We start from the raw sequence: 25,721 nt of genomic DNA, 5'->3' as shown, positions 1-25,721 counted from the left end.
AGTTCCGATCGGAGTCCCAGTTTAATCGCTGGGGCTCCGATCGGTAACCATGGCAACCAGGACGCTACTGCAGCCCTGGTTGTCATGGTTACTTAGCAATAGTACAACAGTAGAAGATTCATACTTACCTGCTTGCTGCTGCGATGTCTGTGTCCGGCCGGGAGCTCCTCCTACTGGTAAGTGAAAGGTCTGTGCGGCGCATTGCTAAAGAACTGGGGGGGGAATGGGAGACCGCACACTGCCACCAATGTTACTGCTATAGAGGGAGGGGGGGGGGGGGCGATTGTGGTTGGCACACTGTGCCACCAACGATTTAATACAATAGAGGGAGGGAGGGGGGGCGATGGTGGGGGCACACTGTGCCACCAACGATATTCAAACTGGGGAGGGGGGGTCTGCCCCCTGCTGCCTGGCAGCCCTGATCTCTTACAGGGGAATATGATAGTACAATTAACCCCTTTAGGTGCCGCACCTGAAGGGGTTAATTGTGCTATCATATCCCCCTGTAAGAGATCGGGTGCTGCCAGGCAGCAGGCGGCAGTCTTGTACAAAGTTTGCAGTGTATTCTAACCAGAAGCGTCCCCATCACCATGGGAACACTTCTGTGTTAGAATATACTGTCGGAAATGAGTTTTCACGAAGTGAAAACTTAGATCAGAAAAAGCTTTTATGCAGACGGATCTTCGGATCCGTCTGTATGAAAGCAACCTACGGCCACGGATCACGGACACGGATGCCAATCTTGTGTGCATCCGTGTTTTTTCACGGACCCATTGACTTGAATGGGTCCGTGAACCGTTGTCCGTCAAAAAAATAGGACAGGTCATATTTTTTTGACGGACAGGATACACGGATCACGGCCTCGGCTGCAAAACGGTGCATTTTCCGATTTTTCCACGGACCCATTGAAAGTCAATGGGTCCGCGAAAAAAAACGGAAAACGGCACAACGGCCACGGGTGCACAGAACGGTCGTGTGCAGGAGGCCTTTTTGGGCAGCAGATCCCTGTGTAATTAGCCTGATCTGCTGCCCAGAAACTATGGGGGTCATTTATTAAGACCAGCGTTTTAGACACCGGTCTTAATAACCCAAATACCTGGCAGTGGACCGGATGCAGAGCCAAACAGTCGTGTGCATGAGGCCTAAGAAAAGAACAAGACAAGATGCCTTGCATGGCATCGGGACCTGCCTTCTACGGGTGCCCAGGAGATCCAGCCCCAGGCTCGTTTCCTAGGCAACCTGTTAGTGTATTACTCTGTGTAATACACTATAAGGCAATGCATTACAATACAGATGTATTGCAATGCATTGCAGAGGGGACCAGACCCTCAAAGGTTGAAGTCCCAGAGTGGGACCGAAATAAAGTTTAAAAAAATAAATAAAAAAAGTGTTTTTAATAAAAAAAATAAAGTTTTAAGTAAAAAAGAAAAACGCCCCTTTCCCCTTATTTTATATAAAAAAAGGAAATAAAACACACACATTAGGTATCACTGCGTCCGTAACAACCGGCTCTATAAATATATTATATGGTCCACCCCGTCCGATAAACACAATAAAAAATATAAAAAACTGTCAAAAAAGCCATTTTTGTCACCTTACATCACAAAAAGTGCAAAACCAAGTGATCAAAAAGGTGTATGCCCCACAAAATGGTTCCAATAAAACCGTCACCTCATCCTGAAAAAAATTAGCCCCTAAATAAGAAATTGCTAAAAAAATATAATACAATACAAAATATTTTTGTTTCAAATATGCTATTGTTCTGTAAAACTTAAATACATGAAAAAAAAGGTAGACCTATTAGGTATCACCGATCCGTAACAACCAGCTCTATAGAAATATCACATGACCTAACCCCTCAGCTGAACACGGTAAAAAAATTAAAACCGCGCAAAAAGTCATTTTTGTCACCTAACATCCCATAAAGTGCAACACCAAGCGATCAAAAAGGCATATGCCCCCCAAATTAGTACCAATCAAACAGTCACTTCATCCCGCAAAAAATGAGACCCAACCTTAGACAATCTTTAAAAAAAATAAAAAAGCTACGGCTCTTAGACTATAGAGACACTAAAACACAATTTTTGGGGGTTTCAAAAATGCTGGTATTGTCTAAAACTTAAAGTGTAACTGCCGTTTCATTTTTTTTATTCCCTAATGGTATAGTACACCCTGCTGTATAAGTGCTTTAAAATTTAATAATTTTCAGTTTTACCTGCTAATAACTCCCAAAAATGCATGCTACTTTCCTATTCAGCAACTCTCATCTCACAGCGTTGCCATGTGCAGTCCGTCTTCTCAGTATTCTAACAAGAGATGGACGAGCTCAGCCCTGACAGCCTGGAGCTAGGCTGAGGCAGAAAGTGGAGGAGGAGGGCTGCTTTAGATGGTGATATCTTCTCAATGGTAGCAGCTAGAAATATGCAACTGGTCTTGTTTGGAAGCTGACAGTCCAGGCTTTCAGTCAAGTCCAAGACCAGAATGACAGCTCTAGTCCAAGCAACAGAGGAGAAATCACTGTTAGAAATAGAATCGAGACTAATCGCCGGTAAAATCTGCTTTTACTTTCAGCTTCATTCACAGCATCCCAATTTCTTTAAATGATATCTTCCCCTGAACTGAACGGATTTGTCATTCTGGTACTGTCTGAAAGCTTGGAATGTCAGCTTTCAGACAATACAAATCCCATATTTCTAGTTGGTACCAAACCAGAGATAAGCAGCTGGAAGAGAATGAGGGACAGCTGGCTATTAAGAGGTTAAAATAAATGCTTACTGATTTAAAGGGCTTCTGTAACCCCACTAAAGTAATAAAAAAAATATATATTATTTTTTTTGTTTTGGCTACTTAAATTACTTATACTGCGATATATCAATATATAATGTTCTTACTCATTTTCCTTCAGCAGTTTCTTTTAAAAAAATGGACTTTTATAATATGTAAATGACCTCTCTACCAGCAAGTAGGGCGGCTACTTGTTGGTAGCAGCCACATCCTCCTTTCATAAAGACGCCCCCTCCTCATGTTGATTGACAGGGCCAGCGAACACGCTCGTCCTCTGGGTGGCCCTATCTCTGTTCAAAATCTGGCGCCTGCGCCGTACCTGTCTTCAGTCGGCGCAGGCGCACTGAGAGGAGGACGCTCGCTCGCCCGCCCGCTCCTTCCTCAGTGCGCCTGCGCCGGGTGTAAATGTGACGTCATCGGTGCATTGAGGATAGAACGGCCGAGCGAGCGTCCTCCTCTCAGTGCGCCTGCGCCGACTGAAGACAGGTACGGCGCAGGCGCCAGATTTTGAACTCAGACAGGGACAGCCAGAAGACGAGCGCGTTCGCTGGCCCTGTCAATCAACATGAGGAGGGGGCGTCTTTATGAAAGGAGGATGCGGCTGCTACCAGCAAGTAGCCGTCCTACTTGCTGGTAGAGAGGTAATTTACATATTATAAAAGTCAGTTTTTTGAAGAAACTGCTGAAGGAAAATTAGTAAGAACATTATATATTGATATATCGCAGTATAAGGAATTTAAAGAGGACCTTTCACTAATATACAAACTAAAAACTAACTATACCTGTGGGCAGAGCGGTGCCCAGGGGTCCCCCTGCACTTACTAGTATGCCTGGGTGCCGCTCCGTTCGCCCGGTATAGGCTCCGGTGTCTCAGCTCCGTCTGTTGTATTGGACTGATTTTTTGTAGGAGGCGTGTCCCTTGCTGCAGCACTGGCCAATCGCAGCACACAGCTCATAGACTGGCTATGAGCTGTGTGCTGCGATTGGCCAGCACTGCAGCAAGGGACACGCCTCCTACAAAAAATCAGTCCAATACAACAGACGGCGCTGAGAGACCGGAGCCTATACCGGGCGAACGGAGCGGCGCCCAGGCATACTAGTAAGTGCAGGGGGACCCCTGGGTGCCGCTCTGCCCACAGGTATAGTTAGTTTTTAGTTTGTATATTAGTGAAAGGTCCTCTTTAAGTAGCCAAAGAAAAAATAATATATGACTTTAGTGGGGGTGACAGAAGCCCTTTAACCCCTTAAGGACCGAGGACGTACCGGTACGCCCTATTTCCCGAGTCCTTAAGGACCGAGGACGTACCGGTACGTCCTGACTTAAAATCTGCATTCCGGCGCCGCGGGGGTTAATCGGAACGGGACGCCGGCTGAAATCATTCAGACGGCATCCCGTAACAATGCAGGGGGGGGTCATTTGACCCCCCCGTGTCGGCGATCGCAGCAAACCGCAGGTCAATTCAGACCTGCGGTTTGCTGCGCTTTTTGCAGTTTCTGATCCCCGCGGTCCCTGACCGCGGGGATCAGAAACTTCAGAGTGCCTAAAATCAATATTGCGCACCCCCCCCTGCACCCCTGCATAATTTGATGGCGGCGGGTGGTGCAGGGGGGGTGTCGCGGGAGGCGGGCGGTGCGGCAGGCGGGATCGCGATCCCCCGCCCGCCTCCCATTGCATAATCGTTGGCGTCTAGTGGGTTATACCAGGGTGCCAGCACATTGCTGGCACCCTGGTATAAACGGCTGACATCGGTGATGCGATGTCAGCCGTTTAACCCTTTCCATGCAGCGGTCCGTACGGACCGCTGTATGGAAAAGGTTAACAGCGCAAGGAGCTCCCTCCCTCTCCGATCGGGGGGCTGCTGTGCCTTTGCAGCCCCCCCGATGGGAGAGAGCCCCCAGAGAGCCCCCCGAAGCCCCGTCCTCACCCTTCCCCGTCTGCGAAGTTGTGACAGACGGGGAAGGTTCCCATGGCAACAGGACGCCTGCTCAGGCGTCCTGCTGTCCATGGTGCTGAACAGATCTGTGCTGAAAGCATAGATCTGTTCAGTGTAAGTAAAATACAGTGCAGAAACCTATATAGGTTCTGTACTGTATTTTACAGACATCAGACCCACTGGATCTTCAAGAACCAAGTGGGTCTGGGTCCAATTTTTTTTAAAAAATGTGAAAAAAGTTAAGATAAAATAAAAAAACATTTATCACTGAATAAATAAATAAAATAAATACACTACACATATTAGGTATCGCCGCGTCCGTAACGACCTGATCTATAAAAAGGTCATGTTACTTTCCCCGCACGGTGAACGCCATAAAAATAAAAAAATAAAAACTATGAGAAAATTGAAATTTTGCCCACCTTACTTCCCAAAAAAGGTAATAAAAGTGATCAAAAAAGTCGCATGTACGCCAAAATAGTACCAATAAAACCGTCATCTCATCCCGCAAAAAATGAGACCCTACTCAAGATAATCGCCCAAAAACTGAAAAAACTATGGCTCTTAGACTATGGAAACACTAAAACATGATTTTTTTTGTTTCAAAAATAAAATAATTGTGTAAAACTTTTATAAATAAAAATAAAGTATACATATTAGGTATCGCCGCGTCCGTATCGACCGGCTCTATAAAATTATCACATGACCTAACCCCTCAGGTGACCACCGTAAAAAAAAAGAAAAAAAAAAGTGTAAAAAAAGCTATTTTTTGCCATCTTACGTCACAAAAAGTGTAATAGCAAGCGATCAAAAAGTCATATGCACCCCAAAATAGTGCCAATCAAACAGTCATCTCATCCCGCAAAAAATTAGACCCTACTCAAGATAATCGCCCAAAAACTGTAAAAACTATGGCTCTTAGACTATGGAGACACTAAACAATTTTTGGGTTTTAAAAATGAAGTTATTGTATAAAACTTACATAAATAAAAAAAATTGTATACATATTAGGTATCGCCGCGTCCGTGACAACCTGCTCTATAAAATTACCACATGATCTAACCTGTCAGATGAATGTTGTAAATAACAAAAAAAAAAAACGTGCCAAAAAAGCTATTTCTTGTTACCTTGCCGCACAAAAAGTGTAATATAGAGCAACCAAAAATCATATGTACCCTAAACTAGTACCAACAATACTGCCACCCTATTCCGTACTTTCTAAAATGGGGTCACTTTTTTGGAGTTTCTACTCTAGGGGTGCATCAGGGGGGCTTCAAATGGGACATGGTGTCAAAAAAAACTGTCCAGCAAAATCTGCCGTCCAAAAACCGTATGGCATTCCTTTCCTTCTGCGCCCTGCCGTGTGCCCGTACAGCAGTTTACGACCACATATGGGGTGTTTCTGTAAACTACAGAATCAGGGCCATAAATAATGAGTTTTGTTTGGCTGTTAACCCTTGCTTTGTAACTGGAAAAAAAATATTAAAATGGAAAATCTGCCAAAAAAGTGAAATTTTGAAATTGTATCTCTATTTTCCATTAAATCTTGTGCAACACCTAAAGGGTTGACAAAGTTTGTAAAATCAGTTTTGACTACCTTGAGGGGTGTAGTTTCTTAGATGGGGTCACTTTTTTGGAGTTTCTACTCTAGGGGTGCATCAGGGGGGCTTCAAATGGGACATGGTGTCAAAAAAACTGTCCAGCAAAATCTGGCTTCCAAAAACCATACGGCGCACCTTTCACTCTACGCCCCGCTGTGTGGCCGTACAGTAGTTTACGGACACATATTGGGTGTTTCTGTAAACAGCAGAGTCAGGGCAATAAAGATACAGTATTGTTTGGCTGTTAACCCTTGCTTTGTTAGTGGAAAAAATGGGTTAAAATGGAAAATTAGGCAAAAAAATGAAATTCTCAAATTTCATCCCAATTTGCCAATAACTCTTGTGCAACACCTAAAGGGTTAACGGAGTTTGTAAAATCAGTTTTGAATACCTTGAGGGGTGTAGTTTATAGAATGGGGTCATTTTTGGGCGGTTTCTATTATGTAAGCCTCGCAAAGTGACTTCAGAGCTGTAGTGGTCCCTAAAAATTGGGTTTTTGTAAATTTCTGAAAAATTTCAAGATTTGCTTCTAAACTTCTAAGCCTTGTAACATCCCCAAAAAATAAAATATCATTCCCAAAATAATTCAAACATGAAGTAGACATATGGGGAATGTTAAGTCATCACAATTTTTGGGGGTATTACTATGTATTACAGAAGTAGAGAAACTGAAACTTTGAAATTTGCTAATTTTTCCAAATTTTTGGTAAATTAGGTATTTTATTATGCAAAAAAATTAATTTTTTTGACTTTATTTTACCAGTGTCATGAAGTACAATATGTGACGAAAAAACAATCTCAGAATGGCCTGGATAAGTCAAAGTGTTTTAAAGTTATCAGCACTTAAAGTGACACTGGTCAGATTTGCAAAAATGGCCTGGTCCTTAAGGTGAAAATGAGCCCGGTCCTTAAGGGGTTAATGTAATTGAAGGGCTTGTCCCTGGTTAGCTGTATGTGAGGATACACACTGCTCTGGGTACTGTGGGAAGTTATCTGTGTTCTGATTTGTCCTGCTAGTTCATGTGAGGAGAGCAAGGGCTTATGGGAAGTAAGGGAAATACAGGATGGTCTCAAGGAAGGGCAAAGATCACAGGAAGAGCAGCAGAGGCCATCTTAAGAAGTTGCTGAAACAGAGGCACATAGAAATATGGCTGCTAAGGGCTGAATACAGACATCAGAAAGGTAAAATTAGCTGAAAAATGCAGCTTCATAAATATCTTCCCTTCAGCATCACATATGTTAGGAATTTCATTTTTGGTAGTGAAATGGCAGTTACACTTTAAATAAATAAAAAGTATACATATTAGGTATTGCCACGTCCATAACGATCTGCTCTATAAAAATGTCACATGACCTAACCCCTCAGGTGAACGCTGTAAAAAAAAAAAAAAAATGCCAAAATTACAAAAAAAATTTGGGTCACCTTGTCCCATAAAGTGTAATAATGAATGATCAGAAAATCATATGTACCCAAAAATGGTACCAATACGATCGGCAGAAAAATAAGGCGTTCAGAAAATGGAGCATAAAAACATACCGTGATTTTATTTAATTTTTTAAAATGCTTTATTATGTAAAACTGAAACAAAGAAAGTAGACACATTTGATATCATTGCGTCCCTAATGGGGGGTCCCATTTTTTTGGGGAAGTCTTTACTTTCACACGTGTGTCCTGGATTTGCTCTGGATGCATCGCGTGTGCAGTGCGCACGCAATTTTAAGTCAGTTTTGATTGCGTTGAGTTCAGTTTTTACTGCGCGGGTGCAATGCGTTTTGCACACGCTTGATAAAAAACTGAATATGGTACCCAGACCTGAACCCGGACTTATTCACTGAGGTTTGGGTTAGGTGTTCTGTAGATTTTATTATTTTCCCTTGTAAGGCTAGTTTCACACTTGCGGCAGGATGGATCCGGCAGGCTGGTCTCCCTGTCGGATCCGTCCTTCCGCTGTTTCGCCGGACTTCCTCTCCGTCCCCATTGACTATAATGGGGACGGGGCGGAGCTCCAGCGCAGCACGGCGAAAGCCGCTGGACTGAAAAGTCCTGCATGTCTGACTTTTTAGTCAGACGGCTCCGCCCCTGTCCCCATTATAGTCAATGGGGATGGAGCGGCGGTCTGGCGATACGGCGAAACAGAGGAAGGACGGATCTGACAGGGAGACCATCCTGCCGCAAGTGTGAAACTAGCCTAACATTGTTATAAGGGAAAATAATAGCATTCTTGGTACAGAATGCTTACTAAAATGTTGATTAAGGGGTTAAAAAAATAAAAAAATGAACTTTCCTCATCCACTTGTTGTGCAGCCGGCATAGTTTTCTTTCTTCTTCTTTCAGGACTTGCAAAAGGACCTTTTGATGGCGTAATCGCGCTCAGACGTCAGGGCAGGTCCTGCTGAATGAAGATATAAGGATCTTCTATCCTCATTCAGCAGGACCCGCCCTGACGTCTGAGCGCGATTACGCTATTAAAGGTCCTTTTACAGGTCCTTAAAGAAGAAGAAAGAAGACTACTATGCCGGCTGCGTGAACAAGTGGATGAGGTGAGTACGTTTTTTGTTTTTTTACCCCTCAATCAACATTTTAGTAAGTATTCTGTATTAAGAATGCTATTATTTTCCCTTTTCACCATGTTATAAGGGAAAATAATACAGTGAATTTACTTTAATGGGGTCCGGGGTTGCTCATCCCTATCATCTCCTAGCAGCCATGCGTGAAAATCGCACCGCATCCACACTTGCTTGCGGATGCTTGCGATTTTTTACGCAGCCCATTCATTTCTATGTGGCCTGCGTTGTGTGAAAAACGCAAAATATAGAACATGCTGCGATTTTCACGCAACGCACAAGTGATGTGTGAAAACCACCGCTCATGTACACAGACCCATTTAAATGAATGGGTCCAGATTCCGTGCAGGTGCAATGCGTTCGCATCACGCATTGCACCCGCGTGGAAAACTCGCCCGTGTGAAAGGGGACTAAGGGTGCATCAGGGCGGCTTCAAATGGGACATGGCATCTAAAAAGCAGTTGGGCAAAATCTGCCTTCCAAAAACCATATGGCACTCCCTTTCTTCTGCGCCCTGCGTGTGTCCTTACATCAGTTTACGACCACATGTGGGATGTTTCTGTAAGGCCTCATGCACACGACCGTTGTTTTATGCCGTGTCCGTTGCGCCGTTTTTCGTGATTTTCTGTAGACCCGAATGGGTCCGTAGAAAACTCGGCTAATGCACCGTTTGCCGTCCGTGATCCGTGCTTCCTGTCCTATTATTTTCGCGGAAAACAGCTTGGGGACCCATTCAAGTCAATGGGCCCGCTAAAAAACGCGGAGGCACACAAGATTGTCATCATTGCTTTCCGCCTGACGAAGCGGAGCCAAATGGTTCCATCCTGACCAGGGTGGATTTGATTTAAATCAAACTGATTTAAATCACTAGTCAGTAAGGCTTGATTTATATCATAGTTTTCTACATAAAGACTAATTCTTGCTGGTATAACTTATAATATGGAAGTAGATGAATATTTTTATAATAACTTTTCATATTAGTTTGATTAGGTTGATTCTGTATTCATTGGTTTGTAGAAGTTAGGATTAAGGTATTTTTCTCAAATCTGTTCATGTTATATAATTTTTGCTGTGAAGAAGAGGCATGTGATCTCTGCTGAGTCAAATTCAGTTTTGAGAACTGCAAAAGTAAACCAAGCATCTGTGATAATATCTTGCAGGCAGAGAAACTGCCTAATAATCTTACAAAAACCTCTGGAAGAGCATGACATTGTGAATGGATTAGGCTACATGCACACGACCGTGCCGTTTTTTTGCGGTCTGCAAACCGCGGATCCGCAAAAAACGGAAGCTGCCCGTGTGCCTTCCGCAATTTACGGAACGGGCGGCCCATTGTAGACATGCCTATTCTTGTCCGCATCTTTTGCGGCCTCATTGAAGTGAATGGGTCCGCATCCGAGCCGCAAAAACGGCGGCTCGGATGCGGACCCAAACAACGGGCGTGTGCATGAGGCCTTAATGGAATTTATTTACCAAAAAAATTCAACATATATACAGCCTTATTCTACATAATTAAAAAACTAATCTTTATTTCATGATGGAATAACTTTTGGATGGTAATACCGTATTTTTCGCCCTATAAGGCCTAGTTCACACGAACGTATGGCTTTTATAGTTTTTTGCGGTCCGTTTTTCACGGATCCGTTGTTCCGTTTTTGAGTTCCGTTGTGTTTCCGTTTCCGTTCCGTTGTTCCGTTCCGTTTTTCCGTATGCCATGTACAGTTTACAGTAATTACATAGGAAAAATTGGGCTGGCCATAACATTTTCAATAGATGGTTCAGAAAAAACGGAACGGAAACGGAAGACATACGGATGCATTTCCGTATGTGTTCCGTTTTTTTTGCGGATCCATTGACTTGAATGGAGCCACGACCCGTGATTTACGGCCAAATATAGGACAAGCTCTATCTTTCAACGGAACGGAAAAACGGAAACGGAAGGCATACGGAACACATTCCGTTTTTTTTGCGGAACCATTGAAATGAATGGTTCCGTATACGGACCGTATACGGAACACAAAAAAACGGCCCGTACACCCGCAAAAAAAACGTTTGTGTGAACTAGGCCTAAGACGCACCGGCCCATAAGACGCACCTAGGTTTTTAAGGAGGAAAAGATAAAATAAAAAAATTTGAACCAAAAGGTGTGCCTAATGGTGTTATGTGGGATCTGGGGATGGCACTGTTATGGGGGGGTCGGTGGATGGCATTGTTATGGGGGTCTGTGGATGGCACGGTTATGGGGATCTGTGGATGGTACTGTTATAGGGGTCTGTGGATGGCACGGTTATGGGGGGCACTGTGGATGGCACGGTTATGAGGGGCACTGTGGATGGCACTGTTATTGGGGACTGTGGATGGCACTGTTATTGGGGACTGTGGATGGCACTGTTATTGGGGACTGTGGATGGCACTGTTATTGGGGACTGTGGATGGCACTGTTATTGGGGACTGTGGATGGCACTGTTATTGGGGACTGTGGATGGCACTGTTATTGGGGACTGTGGATGGCACTGTTATTGGGGACTGTGGATGGCACTGTTATTGGGGACTGTGGATGGCACTGTTATTGGGGACTGTGGATGGCACTGTTATTGGGGACTGTGGATGGCACTGTTATTGGGGACTGTGGATGGCACTGTTATTGGGGACTGTGGATGGCACTGTTATTGGGGACTGTGGATGGCACTGTTATTGGGGACTGTGGATGGCACTGTTATTGGGGACTGTGGATGGCACTGTTATTGGGGACTGTGGATGGCACTGTTATTGGGGACTGTGGATGGCACTGTTATTGGGGACTGTGGATGGCACTGTTATTGGGGACTGTGGATGGCACTGTTATTGGGGACTGTGGATGGCACTGTTATTGGGGACTGTGGATGGCACTGTTATTGGGGACTGTGGATGGCACTGTTATTGGGGACTGTGGATGGCACTGTTATTGGGGACTGTGGATGGCACTGTTATTGGGGACTGTGGATGGCACTGTTATTGGGGACTGTGGATGGCACTGTTATTGGGGACTGTGGATGGCACTGTTATTGGGGACTGTGGATGGCACTGTTATTGGGGACTGTGGATGGCACTGTTATTGGGGACTGTGGATGGCACTGTTATTGGGGACTGTGGATGGCACTGTTATTGGGGACTGTGGATGGCACTGTTATTGGGGACTGTGGATGGCACTGTTATTGGGGACTGTGGATGGCACTGTTATTGGGGACTGTGGATGGCACTGTTATTGGGGACTGTGGATGGCACTGTTATTGGGGACTGTGGATGGCACTGTGGATGGCACTGTTATTGGGGACTGTGGATGGCACTGTTATTGGGGACTGTGGATGGCACTGTTATTGGGGACTGTGGATGGCACTGTTATTGGGGACTGTGGATGGCACTGTTATTGGGGACTGTGGATGGCACTGTTATTGGGGACTGTGGATGGCACTGTTATTGGGGACTGTGGATGGCACTGTTATTGGGGACTGTGGATGGCACTGTATTGGGACTGTGGATGGCACTGTTATTGGGGACTGTGGATGGCACTGTTATTGGGGACTGTGGATGGCACTGTTATTGGGGACTGTGGATGGCACTGTTATTGGGGACTGTGGATGGCACTGTTATTGGGGACTGTGGATGGCACTGTTATTGGGGACTGTGGATGGCACTGTTATTGGGGACTGTGGATGGCACTGTTATTGGGGACTGTGGATGGCACTGTTATTGGGGACTGTGGATGGCACTGTTATTGGGGGACTGTGGATGGCACTGTTATTGGGGACTGTGGATGGCACTGTTATTGGGGGACTGTGGATGGCACTGTTATTGGGGACTGTGGATGGACTGTGGATGGCACTGTTATTGGGGACTGTGGATGGCACTGTTATTGGGGACTGTGGATGGCACTGTATTGGGGACTGTGGATGGCACTGTTATTGGGGACTGTGGATGGCACTGTTATTGGGGACTGTGGATGGCACTGTTATTGGGGACTGTGGATGGCACTGTTATTGGGGACTGTGGATGGCACTGTTATTGGGGACTGTGGATGGCACTGTTATTGGGGACTGTGGATGGCACTGTTATTGGGGACTGTGGATGGCACTGTTATTGGGGACTGTGGATGGCACTGTTATTGGGGACTGTGGATGGCACTGTTATTGGGGACTGTGGATGGCACTGTTATTGGGGACTGTGGATGGCACTGTTATTGGGGACTGTGGATGGCACTGTTATTGGGGACTGTGGATGGCACTGTTATTGGGGACTGTGGATGGCACTGTTATTGGGGACTGTGGATGGCACTGTTATTGGGGACTGTGGATGGCACTGTTATTGGGGACTGTGGATGGCACTGTTATTGGGGACTGTGGATGGCACTGTTATTGGGGACTGTGGATGGCACTGTTATTGGGGACTGTGGATGGCACTGTTATGGGGACTGTGGATGGCACTGTTATTGGGGGACTGTGGATGGCACTGTTATTGGGGACTGTGGATGGCACTGTTATTGGGGACTGTGGATGGCACTGTTATTGGGGACTGTGGATGGCACTGTTATTGGGGACTGTGGATGGCACTGTTATTGGGGACTGTGGATGGCACTGTTATTGGGGACTGTGGATGGCACTGTTATTGGGGACTGTGGATGGCACTGTTATTGGGACTGTGGATGGCACTGTTATTGGGGACTGTGGATGGCACTGTTATTGGGGACTGTGGATGGCACTGTTATTGGGGACTGTGATGGCACTGTTATTGGGGACTGTGGATGGCACTGTTATTGGGACTGTGGATGGCACTGTTATTGGGGACTGTGGATGGCACTGTTATTGGGGACTGTGGATGGCACTGTTATTGGGGACTGTGGATGGCACTGTTATTGGGACTGTGGATGGCACTGTTATTGGGGACTGTGGATGGCACTGTTATTGGGGACTGTGGATGGCACTGTTATTGGGGACTGTGGATGGCACTGTTATTGGGGACTGTGGATGGCACTGTTATTGGGGACTGTGGATGGCACTGTTATTGGGGACTGTGGATGGCACTGTTATTGGGGACTGTGGATGGCACTGTTATTGGGGACTGTGGATGGCACTGTTATTGGGGACTGTGGATGGCACTGTTATTGGGGACTGTGGATGGCACTGTTATTGGGGACTGTGGATGGCACTGTTATTGGGGACTGTGGATGGCACTGTTATGGGGGATCTGTTGATGACACATAAATAGCATTTTACGCTATGTGTCCACAGACCCCCATAACAGTGCCATCCATAGAATGACCCCCAATAGGGATGAGGGGCCGGCATCCAGCTCTGTAACTACAGCGGGCCCGGTGCAGTCACTGTATTCTGCTACACCGGGCCCGCTCACTGTAGGAATCCTAACTGCAGGCAATGCTAACAGTCTTTTATCCAGCCTGTACTTACGATACTAACTTTCCGGCAGGCAGCGGGCTGGAGGCTGAACTGGTGGGCGGGCGCTTACAACGTAACTCACTATGTCACGCGCCGGCTCTCCCTTCTTCATTCATAAAGTGGGCGGAGCTGGCGCGTGACATAGTGAGTTACGTTGTAAGCGCCCGCCCACCAGTTCAGCCTCCTGCCCGCTGCCTGCCGGAAAGTTAGTATCGTAAGTACAGGCTGGATAAAAGACTGTTAGCATTGCCTGCAGTTAGGATTCCTACAGTGAGCGGGCCCGGTGTAGCAGAATACAGTGACTGCACCGGGCCCGCTGTAGTTACAGACCCGGATGCCGGCCCCTCCTCCCTCATCCATGCCCACTAATACACCCGCCACCGCGCTGCGCAGCATGCGGTCGGCGGTATACAAAGTCAAGTATTCGCCACATAAGACGCACTGCCTTCCCCCCCCCCCCCCCCAATTTTGGGGGGGAAAAAGTGCGTCTTATAGGGCGAAAAATACGGTATATTTTCCTCAAAAAGCATTTTTTATAAAAAAAAAATGCAATTTAAATAAAAAAAGTTTTTTTTTTTATCATTAATTTTTATCCACCCTGGTCCTGACACACAATGTAAGTAAATGGGTACAGATCCGTTTTCTCTGACACAATAGAAAAGTTATCCGTCCCCCATTGACTTTCAATGGTGTTCATGATGTCATGGCTGAAGAAGACAATATACAACCAGATCCATTCATGACGGATGCATGCCATTGTATTATTGTAACGGAAGTGTTTTTGCAGATCCATGACTGATCCGCAAAAAACGCTAATGTGAAAGTGGCCTTAGCCTTGGATCGTCCTAAAAAAATAAAAATTACATTTACAAAATGATGCCAGCATTTAGTAGACATACGGAGAATGTTAAGTAATAAATATTTTATGAGGTATCGCTTTGTTTTAAAAGCAGAGAAATGGTCAAAATCTAATGTAATGCCTTTATCTAAAGCGGCGAGCTCATCTTTGCTAGTGTCTTCGGATCTTAAAGTTGTTTCATCCTTTACGTACTTAGGGGTGAAAATATCTACTGATACTCGAGAATACAGTGATTTGAATCTAGTACCCCTACTTGAAAAGTTCAGGAGTAAAATGCAAGCATGGACTAAGTTACCCCTTACACTGATTGGCAGAGCCAATCTTATTAAAATGATCCTTATGCCCCAACTGTTATACCTTGTCCATAATGCTCCAACATGGATTCCAATCCGTTTTTTTCCATAAGATTAATACGATCTTTAGGGATCTTATATAGAAAAGGGGTGTTCCACGCATAAAATTAAGTACGTTGCAGAGGCCTAAAACACATGGGGGACTAGCTATACCAGACCCTTGGGTATATTATGTTGCAGCCCAATTGCAACATGTCAGGGGTTGGGGAGATAGTGAAAATCTGAACAAGACGGGGAAAATAGTGAGCCACCTTATAGGGAAAACATGTCTGCTGTCAGCCTTGGAGGAGGGTACTTTTTATGATAAAGGCGCGCAATATCAGATACTAGGGGTGATTCACAAAATATGGTGGAAAGCCAGGTCTATGGCTAAAATATCGGGGTATACAGTATATACACCAATATGGCCGAATTATATGTATAAAGAAATAGGAAAAGTGTCAGAAATAAAAGGGTGGGAGAGGTATGGTCTTAATAGAATGGTTCAGTTATTCTCTAATAATACTCTGAAAGAATTTGCACAACTACAACTAGAATTTAATATACCACATAACTCTTTTTATCTCTATCTTCAGCTACGGCATGCTATACAATCGCAAATAAAACAAGAAAGTATTGCTCAGGCAGCTAAACATAGTATTATAGACCTTACCATAACGCAGGGGAGCACGAATGGGGTAATATCTCTTCACTACATGACTCTGATGGACATGCAGCATAAAAATAGACCGTTGGGATTATACGGCAAATGGAAGTCTGACATTGGGGATCTAACTGAGGACTTATGGGATGAAGTAATGCAGAATTTTCTAACCATAGCAGTGAGTGAAGCGCAACGGGTATCACAATTGTACTTGATGCACAGGGTGTATAGAACTCCGGTTCTGCTGAAAAAGATGGGATATAGAGCAGATGACTGTTGCCCAAGGTGTAATAGGCATAACGCAGACCTTATCCACTTGATGTGGTATTGCCCAAAGCTTAGGAGATATTGGATGGCTGTTGTGGGCTTGATAAATGCTGTGTTCCAAACTAATATAGAGGTCACACCACTAGTGTGTGTTTTAGGATGTGTTAAAGTTCAGCCAGGGATGGCTAAGAAGAAAACGGCCATTATGCGGGTCCTATATCAAGCCAGGAAAAGTATTGCACAACACTGGATAGATCCGGAATCGCCTACATTGAAAGAGCTTGTAGATAGGGTTCACATCTTGGTAAAGTTAGAAAGGTATGTCTATCAGAAGAGAGGAGCGGTCAAGAAATTTGAAACTGTATGGTTCTCGTGGTTGAGATATTATAACATTACTTAACAGTATATTGGGTGGAATGTGTCCAAAATAGTGTATGTTGGTCTATTTTATTTTCTACCTGCTAGGATGGATGGTGATGATTGGTATGGTGTATGGGCGAAAGATGAACATGGGGTCTGTTGTGGACAGTGGATGGCATGGTGGTCATGGAAGACATATGGGTGAGAGTATGTTAATGGTGTATGGTACTACAAAGACTATTACAAAGACTATCACACGGAGATGATTCTGGACTTTAACTGGTCGCAGGGCTGAAAAAGGGGTGGGAGGGAAGAGAGGGGTGGGTGGGGGTAGGGGGTTGTTATTGTAATAATATATTGTTTTTATAAAAATCAAATAAAAATTATCTGATTTAAAAAAAAAAAAAAAGCAGAGAAATAGAAATTTTTAAAATTGCTAATTTTTCAAAATTTTGGGGTAAATTTGAGATTTTTTTTCCCCATAAATAAAGGTGAAATATATTGACTCAAATTTATGACTATCATGAAGTACAATGTGTCGCGTGAAAACATTCTCAGAATGGCGTGGATAAATAAGTGTTCCAAATCTATTACCACATAAAGTGACACATGTCGGATTTGCAAAAAATGGCCTGAGCAGAAGGGTGAAAACTGGTACGGGGTAGAAGGGGTTAAAGATGACCTGTTGCCTTTCCTGATATGTCTGATTTAGTTCCCCATACAATGACAGTCCTGTAGCATCTTTTCTGATAACTTGTGCTGTTCCTCTGTTATACCTCATAGAAATGTATGAATAAACTAGACATTAAAGCGAACCTTTCACCTCATTTTCACTTTTTAAACTATCAACAGTACGTTATAGATTACCTTTAGTGTGTTGTTATCCATGTTAGGTGCGCTTTCCTGCGCTCTTTATTCATCCAGAAATCGGCTTATAAAGTTCAAATTTTGTGCTGTAACAGTCAAGCAACAAGTCAAGGGGGTAGCCCGTTCCTCTCCTCTGGCCGTACCGCCCCTGCCCTAACGCCGCCTCTATGCCATGTAATTGACAGCAGGCTCACTCGCAGGGACGGCGCTTCTGAATCCTGCGCATGCGCCGTCCTCCTCATTCGCCGCTCGCTCCCGTCTTTCTTGCGGACACAAGCGCAACCATGTAAGAGAATAGCGCATGCGCCGTACGTGGTTCCTGCCTGCTTCTCTTCTCTACCTCCCGTGCGCGCGCTCCACTATGAAGATAGTGGAGCGCGCGCACGGGAGGTAGAGAAGAGAAGCAGGCAGGAACCACGGGCGCATGCGCTATTCTCTTACATGGTTGCGCTTGTGTCCGCAAGAAAGACGGGAGCGAGCGGCGAATGAGGAGGACGGCGCATGCGCAGGATTCAGAAGCGCCGTCCCTGCGAGTGAGCCTGCTGTCAATTACATGGCATAGAGGCGGCGTTAGGGCAGGGGCGGTACGGCCAGAGGAGAGGAACGGGCTACCCCCTTGACTTGTTGCTTGACTGTTACAGCACAAAATTTGAACTTTATAAGCCGATTTCTGGATGAATAAAGAGCGCAGGAAAGCGCACCTAACATGGATAACAACACACTAAAGGTAATCTATAACGTTCTGTTGATAGTTTAAAAAGTGAAAATGAGGTGAAAGGTTCGCTTTAAGTCCTTTACAATAACGGGCGCTAGAACACTAGTGCATAAACATTAGTAGGAACAGTCTTTATTAAATGGCGATGGAATTTGACCACATTGTATTAATTTTTTATTTTATTTTTTACATATTATGGCAAGAAGTCAAAAGTTAAATAATAATAAAAATAAAATGGAAACGTATATATCACAACACAGTAAGTAGGGATCGACTGATTATCGGCTGATATTTAGGATTTTCAAAGTTATCAGCATCTATTTTGCCGATAACGAATCGGGAACAAGGATTGTGCTGCTGTCAGCGCTATCCGTGTTCCCTCAGCAGCACAGGGGAGAAGGAAGCAGCTTCTCCCCCCCCACCCCCCCTTTTCCCCCCTGTGCCGCTGCCACCAGAGGAGAAGAGGAGGGGCTGTGGTCACTGTGCCACCAATGATGTTAACTCATTTATTCAAATTCAACAGTAGGCGGGTGCTGCCTGCAGAGTCATATAGCCGCACCCAACCTCTATGACAAGTAGCTGCAATCAATGAAAGTTAACCCCTGCCGCACCTGAGAGGTTAACTGTTGCGGATCGCAGCTACCGCTCATAGAGGTCGGGTGCGGCTATATGATTCTGTAGCCAGCTCCCGCCTCCTGTATATGAATTAATGGGTGAGTTATCTTCATTGGTGGCGCAGTGTGCCCCCCCCCCCCCAAAAGTATTAAAAACATTGGTGGCGCAGTGTCCCCCCGCCCCACTCAAGTCCCTCAGTATTAATCATTGGTGGCAATGGCCACAGGGTCCTTTCCTCCTCATTGGTGGCAGTAGCAGCTTCTGATCGGAGCCCCATCACTGTAATCCTGGGTCTCCGATCAGTTACCATGGCAGCCAGGACTCTACTGAAGCCCTGGCTACCATGGTCGGCTCCATGCTGCTGTGTGCACTATGCACAGGGCAGGAGGGAGAGTGTGAGGTCCCATTCACCCTAATAGAGCTCTATTAGGGTGAATAGGACAAGGGTTCTAGCGCCTAAGGCCCCTTTCACACAGGCGAGATTTCCGCGCGGGTGCGATGCGTGAGTTGAACGCATTGCACCCGCACTGAATCCTGACCCATTCATTTCTATGGGGCTGTTCACATGAGCGGTGATTTTCACGCATCACTTATGCGTTGCGTGAAAATCGCAGCATGTTCTATATTCAGCGTTTTTCACGTAACGCAGGCCCCATAGAAATGAATGGGGTTGCGTGAAAATCGCAAGCATCCGCAAGCAAGTGCGGATGCGGTGCGATTTCCACGCATGGGTTCTAGGTGACAGTCTATTCACTGTATTATTTTCCCTTATAACATGGTTATAAGGGAAAATAATAGCATTCTGACTACAGAATGCTTAGTATAATAGTGCTGGAAGGGTTAAAAAAAATAAAAAAAGTTAACTCACCTTATCCCCATGATCGCCTAGTTCCCGGTCGGTCTGTTCTTTAGCTGTGGCTAAAGGACCTGTGGTGATGTCAGATCACATGCTCCATCACCATGGTGATGGACCATGTGATTGGAGCATGTGATCTGACATCACCAAAGGTCATTCAGCCCACAGCTAAAGAACAGACCGGGATCTACACGATCATGGGGATAAGGTGAGTTAACTTTTTTATTTTTTTTAACCCTTCCAGCGCTATTATACTAAGCATTCTGTATTCAGAATGCTATTATTTTCCCTTATAACCATGTTATAAGGGAAAATAATACAATCTTCAGAACATCAATCCCAAGCCCGAACTTCTGTGAAGAAGTTCGGGTTTGGGTACCAAACATGCGCGATTTTTCTCACGCGAGTGCAAAACGCATTACAATGTTTTGCACTCGCGCGGAAAAATCGCGGGTGTTTCCGCAACGCACCCGCACATTTTTCCGCAACGCCCGTGTGAAACCAGCCTAAGGGGGGCTAATTTTTTATTTTTTATATAAAAATATTAAGTATAAATGAAAAAGAAAGATTTACAAAAAAAAAAAACTACACATTTAACAATAAACATGTTAATTTTCAGCAGATTTGTGTAGGGATTTAAAAAAAAAAAAATATGAAAATGCACAGAATATCGGTATCCATTATCGGCTATCTGCCTGAAAGTTCACAGATTATCGGTATTGGCTCTAGAGAAATCTATATCGTCGATCCTTAACAGTAAGTAAAATTATTATTGCCTTAGTGTAACACTTTGTAACCATCTGCAATATACAATATCTGAAGCAGATATTCAGGAAAAATGTATGCTTTTTACCTCTTGAAAGTTTTCTATAAAATTTCATTAGACAGCATTTCCTGTAAATATTCTGTCTGAATTTGGCAACAGTTTGCCTTGTTCAGGACCATCTACAACCTTTACAACCGCATCTGAAAAGTTCTAACTCTTGATAATGTAACATATACGGTAACTGACCGTGGCCGAATACAGGTTTGCCCCCTGATCTTTATTAATTGTCATGGGTGGTGGGCGAGACTGCTGGCACTGATTGGAGGCTGTGTCTGGTGGCCAAGACTGGTGGCTATGGCTGGCACTGTGGCTGGTGGCTGAGACGGCTGGCACTGGTGGTGCTGAGACTGCGGCTGGTGGCTGAGACTGCTGGCACGGAGTGCTGGCAATGATTGGTGGCCGAGACTGTTGACTCAGACTGCTGGCACTGAGATTGGTGGCACTGACTGGTGATGCTGAGACCACTGGCAGCAACTGGTGGCTAATACTGCTGGCAGCAGCTGCTGTGTGTGTCTGACAGTACTGGAATTTGTGCGACTCTGTGATAGACGTAATGGTGGCGCTCTGACAGAGAACACACTATAAGAGACTGTGATTGGCCGGTGCGCAGGTGTGGGCTGTACAGGCGGTGTGTGGGGTGTCTGTGATAGGTCGGCTCGCTGGTGTGGGCGCTGCTGGCAGCGTGTGGTGCGCCATGTGTTGATTGGCCGGCGCAGGTGTGGGCGTTACGAGTGGCATGTGGGGCGACTGTGATAGGACAGCGCGCTGGTATGGGCTGGTCGGGTGGAGTGTGGTGCGCCGTGTGTTGATTGGCCGGCGCGCTGCGCATGCGCACTTCAATAATCGGTGCACACGCACGGACACCAGCCCTGAGCACGCACACAGGGCTTTTATTAGTATAGATTGCCAACTGTGTGTTACCATTTTCCTCATCAGAGGGATGTGTCCCTGCATAGTCTGCAGCACTGATAGGAATTTGTGCAGGAACACACGCCCAACTGCGTCCTTCACTTCTCCACCGCGTACTGCAGTGCCCTGATCCCTTGCTGTTAACATCTGGTTTGACCTAGCCCCCCTTGCGGTACATCAGTTGGTCATGTGACACAAGTGGGTCAGGTCACCAATGTGGCCAGTCATTGGCGACAGCAGTGGACAAGAGTGCTGCAGGTAAGTATATCTGTAAGAATAAATCGGACGTACTGTAGATTTCTTGAAAACGTTTCACTCTTTCTTCCAACGAGCTTTCTCAATTCTGAGTGACTGCTGGGTACAATGACCTCTGACCCCATGCTGGGTATAATGACCTCTGACCCCATGCTGGGTATAAATACCAGATGTTGATTCAGTTACATATTTATTCCCAGAATTTTGTACAATCACTCAGAATTGAGAAAGCTCGTTGGAAGAACGAGTGAAACGTTTTCAAGAAATCTACAGTACGTCCAGTTGCCTTGATTTATTCTTTACAGATATATACCATGACCTGGATAAATGAGAACCTTCACAGACAGCAGGTAAGTATGCTTCTCTCCAGGTCCGGCCAAGAGAAGGGGTCTGCCAGAAAATGAACCCCCTTAAACTTCTAGCAGTAGTAATAGAGGAACGGCACAGCGTAGTCATAAGAATAGCTACTCCTCCAGAATTGTGCTTTCATGATTAATACATATATTTGAACAGACATGTCAGGAATGGTGACCCCTATACATAAACTGTAACATGGTGATCAGACGTGAACCTATGCTTTCACCACTTGTTTTTTAAATGATTTCTAACTGGTATCTTTCACTTTCTTTTTTGACCCCTGCACAGGCTGGCATTGCACGTCGACCACCACTGCCTCCCTTCTTGCTCAGCCTTCCTCTTTCACCCAGTTCTGTGTTCTCCACGGATAACTCTGATTCCCACACTGAGCAGTAATGTGACTGACGCTGACATTGCTGTATACGAGGATTAGCTCTGCCATCTTCTATGAAGAACACATATCCTTCCAAGCATGGTCTGCCCGCTGGGCATCTATACAACCTGCTGCCTACGTGCGATGCTACACGTAGCTACATCCAGCAGAGCCTGTTACACGTCTGATACATACCCTTACTAATAACTGCATATCTCAGGCCTCTGTTGGGAGGACTCCCCATACTTCACCATGTCCCACGGAGTCTCCCCCCCTCTCCTTCTGTGGGTGGAAGATATGTGTTTAGTCATGTTCCTGCGGACCCGTCGGCTGATTCTTCAGACTGGGATTTTATTTTGTGTCCTCCTTCTGCTCCTCTGGGTGTCAGTCTTCCTATACGGCAGCTTTTACTACTCCTATATGCCGACTGTCAAGTATTCCACCCCAGTGCATTACCAGTACAGGTATGTATTCCTGTGGAGCCCATGGATGGCCAACTGGGACTATACTAGGAATGGGTATAGTAGGTAGTAGTGAAAATGTGTATTAGAACAGAGTATCTGCACAGCCCAGTGTATTAGAGCAGTGTTTCCCAACCAGTGTGCCTCCAGCTGTTGCAAAACTACAACTCCCAGCATGCCCGCACAGCCAAAGGCTGTCCAGGCATGCTGGGAGTTGTAGTTTTGCAACAGCTGGAGGCACACTGGTTGGGAAACACTGTATTAGAGTATGTTCACATCTGTGTCTGTCTGATGCTCCAGGATTCAGATTTGACAAGAATGAGCTTCGTGCTGCACTATTCAGACACATAGCAATGGACCACAATATAAGTTGCGGGGGTCCAACAAGTACTGATGGCGATTGGGTTATTTTACATGCCTGTCTTAAAGGAGTTTTCCATGCTCCTAATATCGATGATCTATTCTCAGGATAGGTCATTCATTTCATATCCATGTCCAACACCCTGAACCCCACTATTTGCTGTTCCCTGTAGGGTTGTTGCGGGTATTGAAATTTCGATACCTAATCAATACTTTTTCCATTTTTTTTTCGATACTGGGCTGCACTGCTGCGCAGTCTAGTATCGCATAACGTGAGCGAGCTGCGATCAGCGGCAGTTAACCCCTCTGGTGTATTAAAGGTTAATTATCATTGGTGGCGCAGTGCTCCCCCCCCCAGTATTAAAATCTGATCGGCGTTTAAAAAAAAAAAAAAAGCCCACCAAAATATTAAGCATAAATCACCCCCTTTCCCAATTTTACACATAAAATATATAAACAATAAATAAATAACCATATCACATATCTCTATGTCTGAAAAGTCCAATTATTTAAAAAAATCTATGCGGTGAACGCTGGAACAGAAAAAAAAAGGCGCGATTCACTTTTTTTTTTTTTTTTTTATGCGGAATGCACGTGGCTTTTTTGGTTTCTTTTTTTTTTCTCGTGGTATCGAGTATCGCAATACTTTTTTTATGGTATCGAAATCGAATCAAAAATTTGGTATCGCATCAACTCCAGTTCCCTGCACTCTCCAGCACCAGAACTAGTTTAAGTGGAACATGAAGCACATGCTATGACTGGCTACTGCAGCTCAGCGTCCATTTACTTCAGTGGGAGCTGCAGTAACCCAGCATGGCCTAACTATTGAACGGAGCTTTGTTTCTTGTTCAATTGCTGGAGGTAGCAGGAAACATCTGATCGCTGGTGGTACGGGGTGTCAGACCTTCATGGGTTGGATATTGTGACTTGGGCCTCTTTCACATGGCCGTATGGTGCTTTCAGTGTTTTGCGGTCCATTTTTCACGGATCCGTTCTGTTTTTTTTTTTTTTTTTTTTTTTTTCGTTCAGTTTATCCATATGGCATATACAGTAATTACATTACAAAAATTGGGCTGGGTATAACATTTTCAATAGATCCGTATCCGTTCTGTTTTTGCGGAAAACATACGGCTGCATTTCCATATGTGTTCATATTATTTTTTGGGGGTGGACCCATTGACTTGAATCGAGCCACGGAACGTGATTTGCGGGCAGTAATAGGACATGTTCTATCTTTCATACGGAGTACATTCTGTTTTTTTTTTTTTTTGCAGAACCATTGAAATGAATAGTTCCGTATATACGGAAAGCAAAAAAACGTCCCGTAAATGGAAAAGAAGCCTTATGCTGAGGCTAGATCATCAATATTAGGAACCTGGAAAACCTCTTGAATTTTATCCCCCCACTGGTGTCAGATGCACCATAATTTTTCCAGTGGTCTCTATGGGGCTTTAGGCTGGGCCACTGCCTCTTTTACGGGTCTCCTGTGCATCTGAGAGCCGCACTCCTGCTTTAATGGCTCGGACCGACTGAACTGCTGATCCAGGCCAGTTAACCTCTTACATGACACAATCCATAGCGCCCGTGGCATGTAAGCGCTTACAGAGGGAGCGGACTCCTTTGATCTCCCATTGGCACCCCACAAATTAGATTGCGGGGTGCTGATCTTTGTGCATGCAGGCCAGGACCTAGTGAATTTCCCAGTCCTGCCTCTAGAGTAGGGGCGTACAACCTTTTTTGGTCTGAGGGCTGCATTGTTGCATCGCTCTGATTCAAGGGGCCGCAAATAAAAAATAAAATAAAAATTGATTGGCGCTCATTTGCATCGGCCTATTCCACAAGCCAAGTGAATGGGGAGGAATGATCGCTACCACAGTCATTCCGCTTTCATTTAGTTATATTAATTATTGGTAGCCCATCCTTGATTACACAGGGAGTTGAGCTGACAATAATTGTACATCTTTGATCCTGATAAAATATGTAAATCAGCCGGCAAGCAAGTGATTCCTTGTTTATCGGCTGATCAGTGGCACAATGATACAGCCAGATTTCAGGAATGAACGTTCCTATGAAGACTTGTTCCCAGTAATTGTCCAGAATATCGTGCAGTGTAACAGGGGCTTAAGGGGATTTCCTGGTAACCTGGTTCCTGAAACCTAGGGCCCCTTTCACACGGGCGTCGCAGAAGAGGTCTGGATGCGTTGCGGCAAACCCGTGCGAGTGCGCATGCAATTTCAGTCAGTTGCATGCGCAACCAGGGAAAATCGCGCGAGTGCGTACGCAATTTCAGTTAATTTTGACTGCGATTGCATTGCTCAGTTTTTTCTGCGCG

General features: G+C 45.2%; 1 protein-coding gene across 2 annotated transcripts in view; it reads left to right on the top strand.

Annotated features, from left to right (window-relative positions):
• Positions 1-25,721, top strand: part of BSCL2 (BSCL2 lipid droplet biogenesis associated, seipin) — an 85,951-nt gene that overhangs the window by 5,119 nt on the left and 55,111 nt on the right. For both annotated transcript variants that reach the window (XM_044270436.1, XM_044270435.1), the window contains exon 2: positions 22,484-23,032. In XM_044270436.1, the coding sequence (XP_044126371.1) occupies positions 22,821-23,032 (212 nt within the window). In that variant the 5' untranslated portion in view covers positions 22,484-22,820. The remainder of the gene's footprint in view (positions 1-22,483; positions 23,033-25,721) is intronic.

The sequence above is a fragment of the Bufo gargarizans genome, chromosome 10 (genome assembly GCF_014858855.1).
Source record: "Bufo gargarizans isolate SCDJY-AF-19 chromosome 10, ASM1485885v1, whole genome shotgun sequence".
NCBI lineage: Eukaryota > Metazoa > Chordata > Amphibia > Anura > Bufonidae > Bufo > Bufo gargarizans.
The sequence above is the reverse complement of the archived record's forward strand: the minus strand, read 5'-3'. Positions and strand labels throughout refer to the sequence as shown.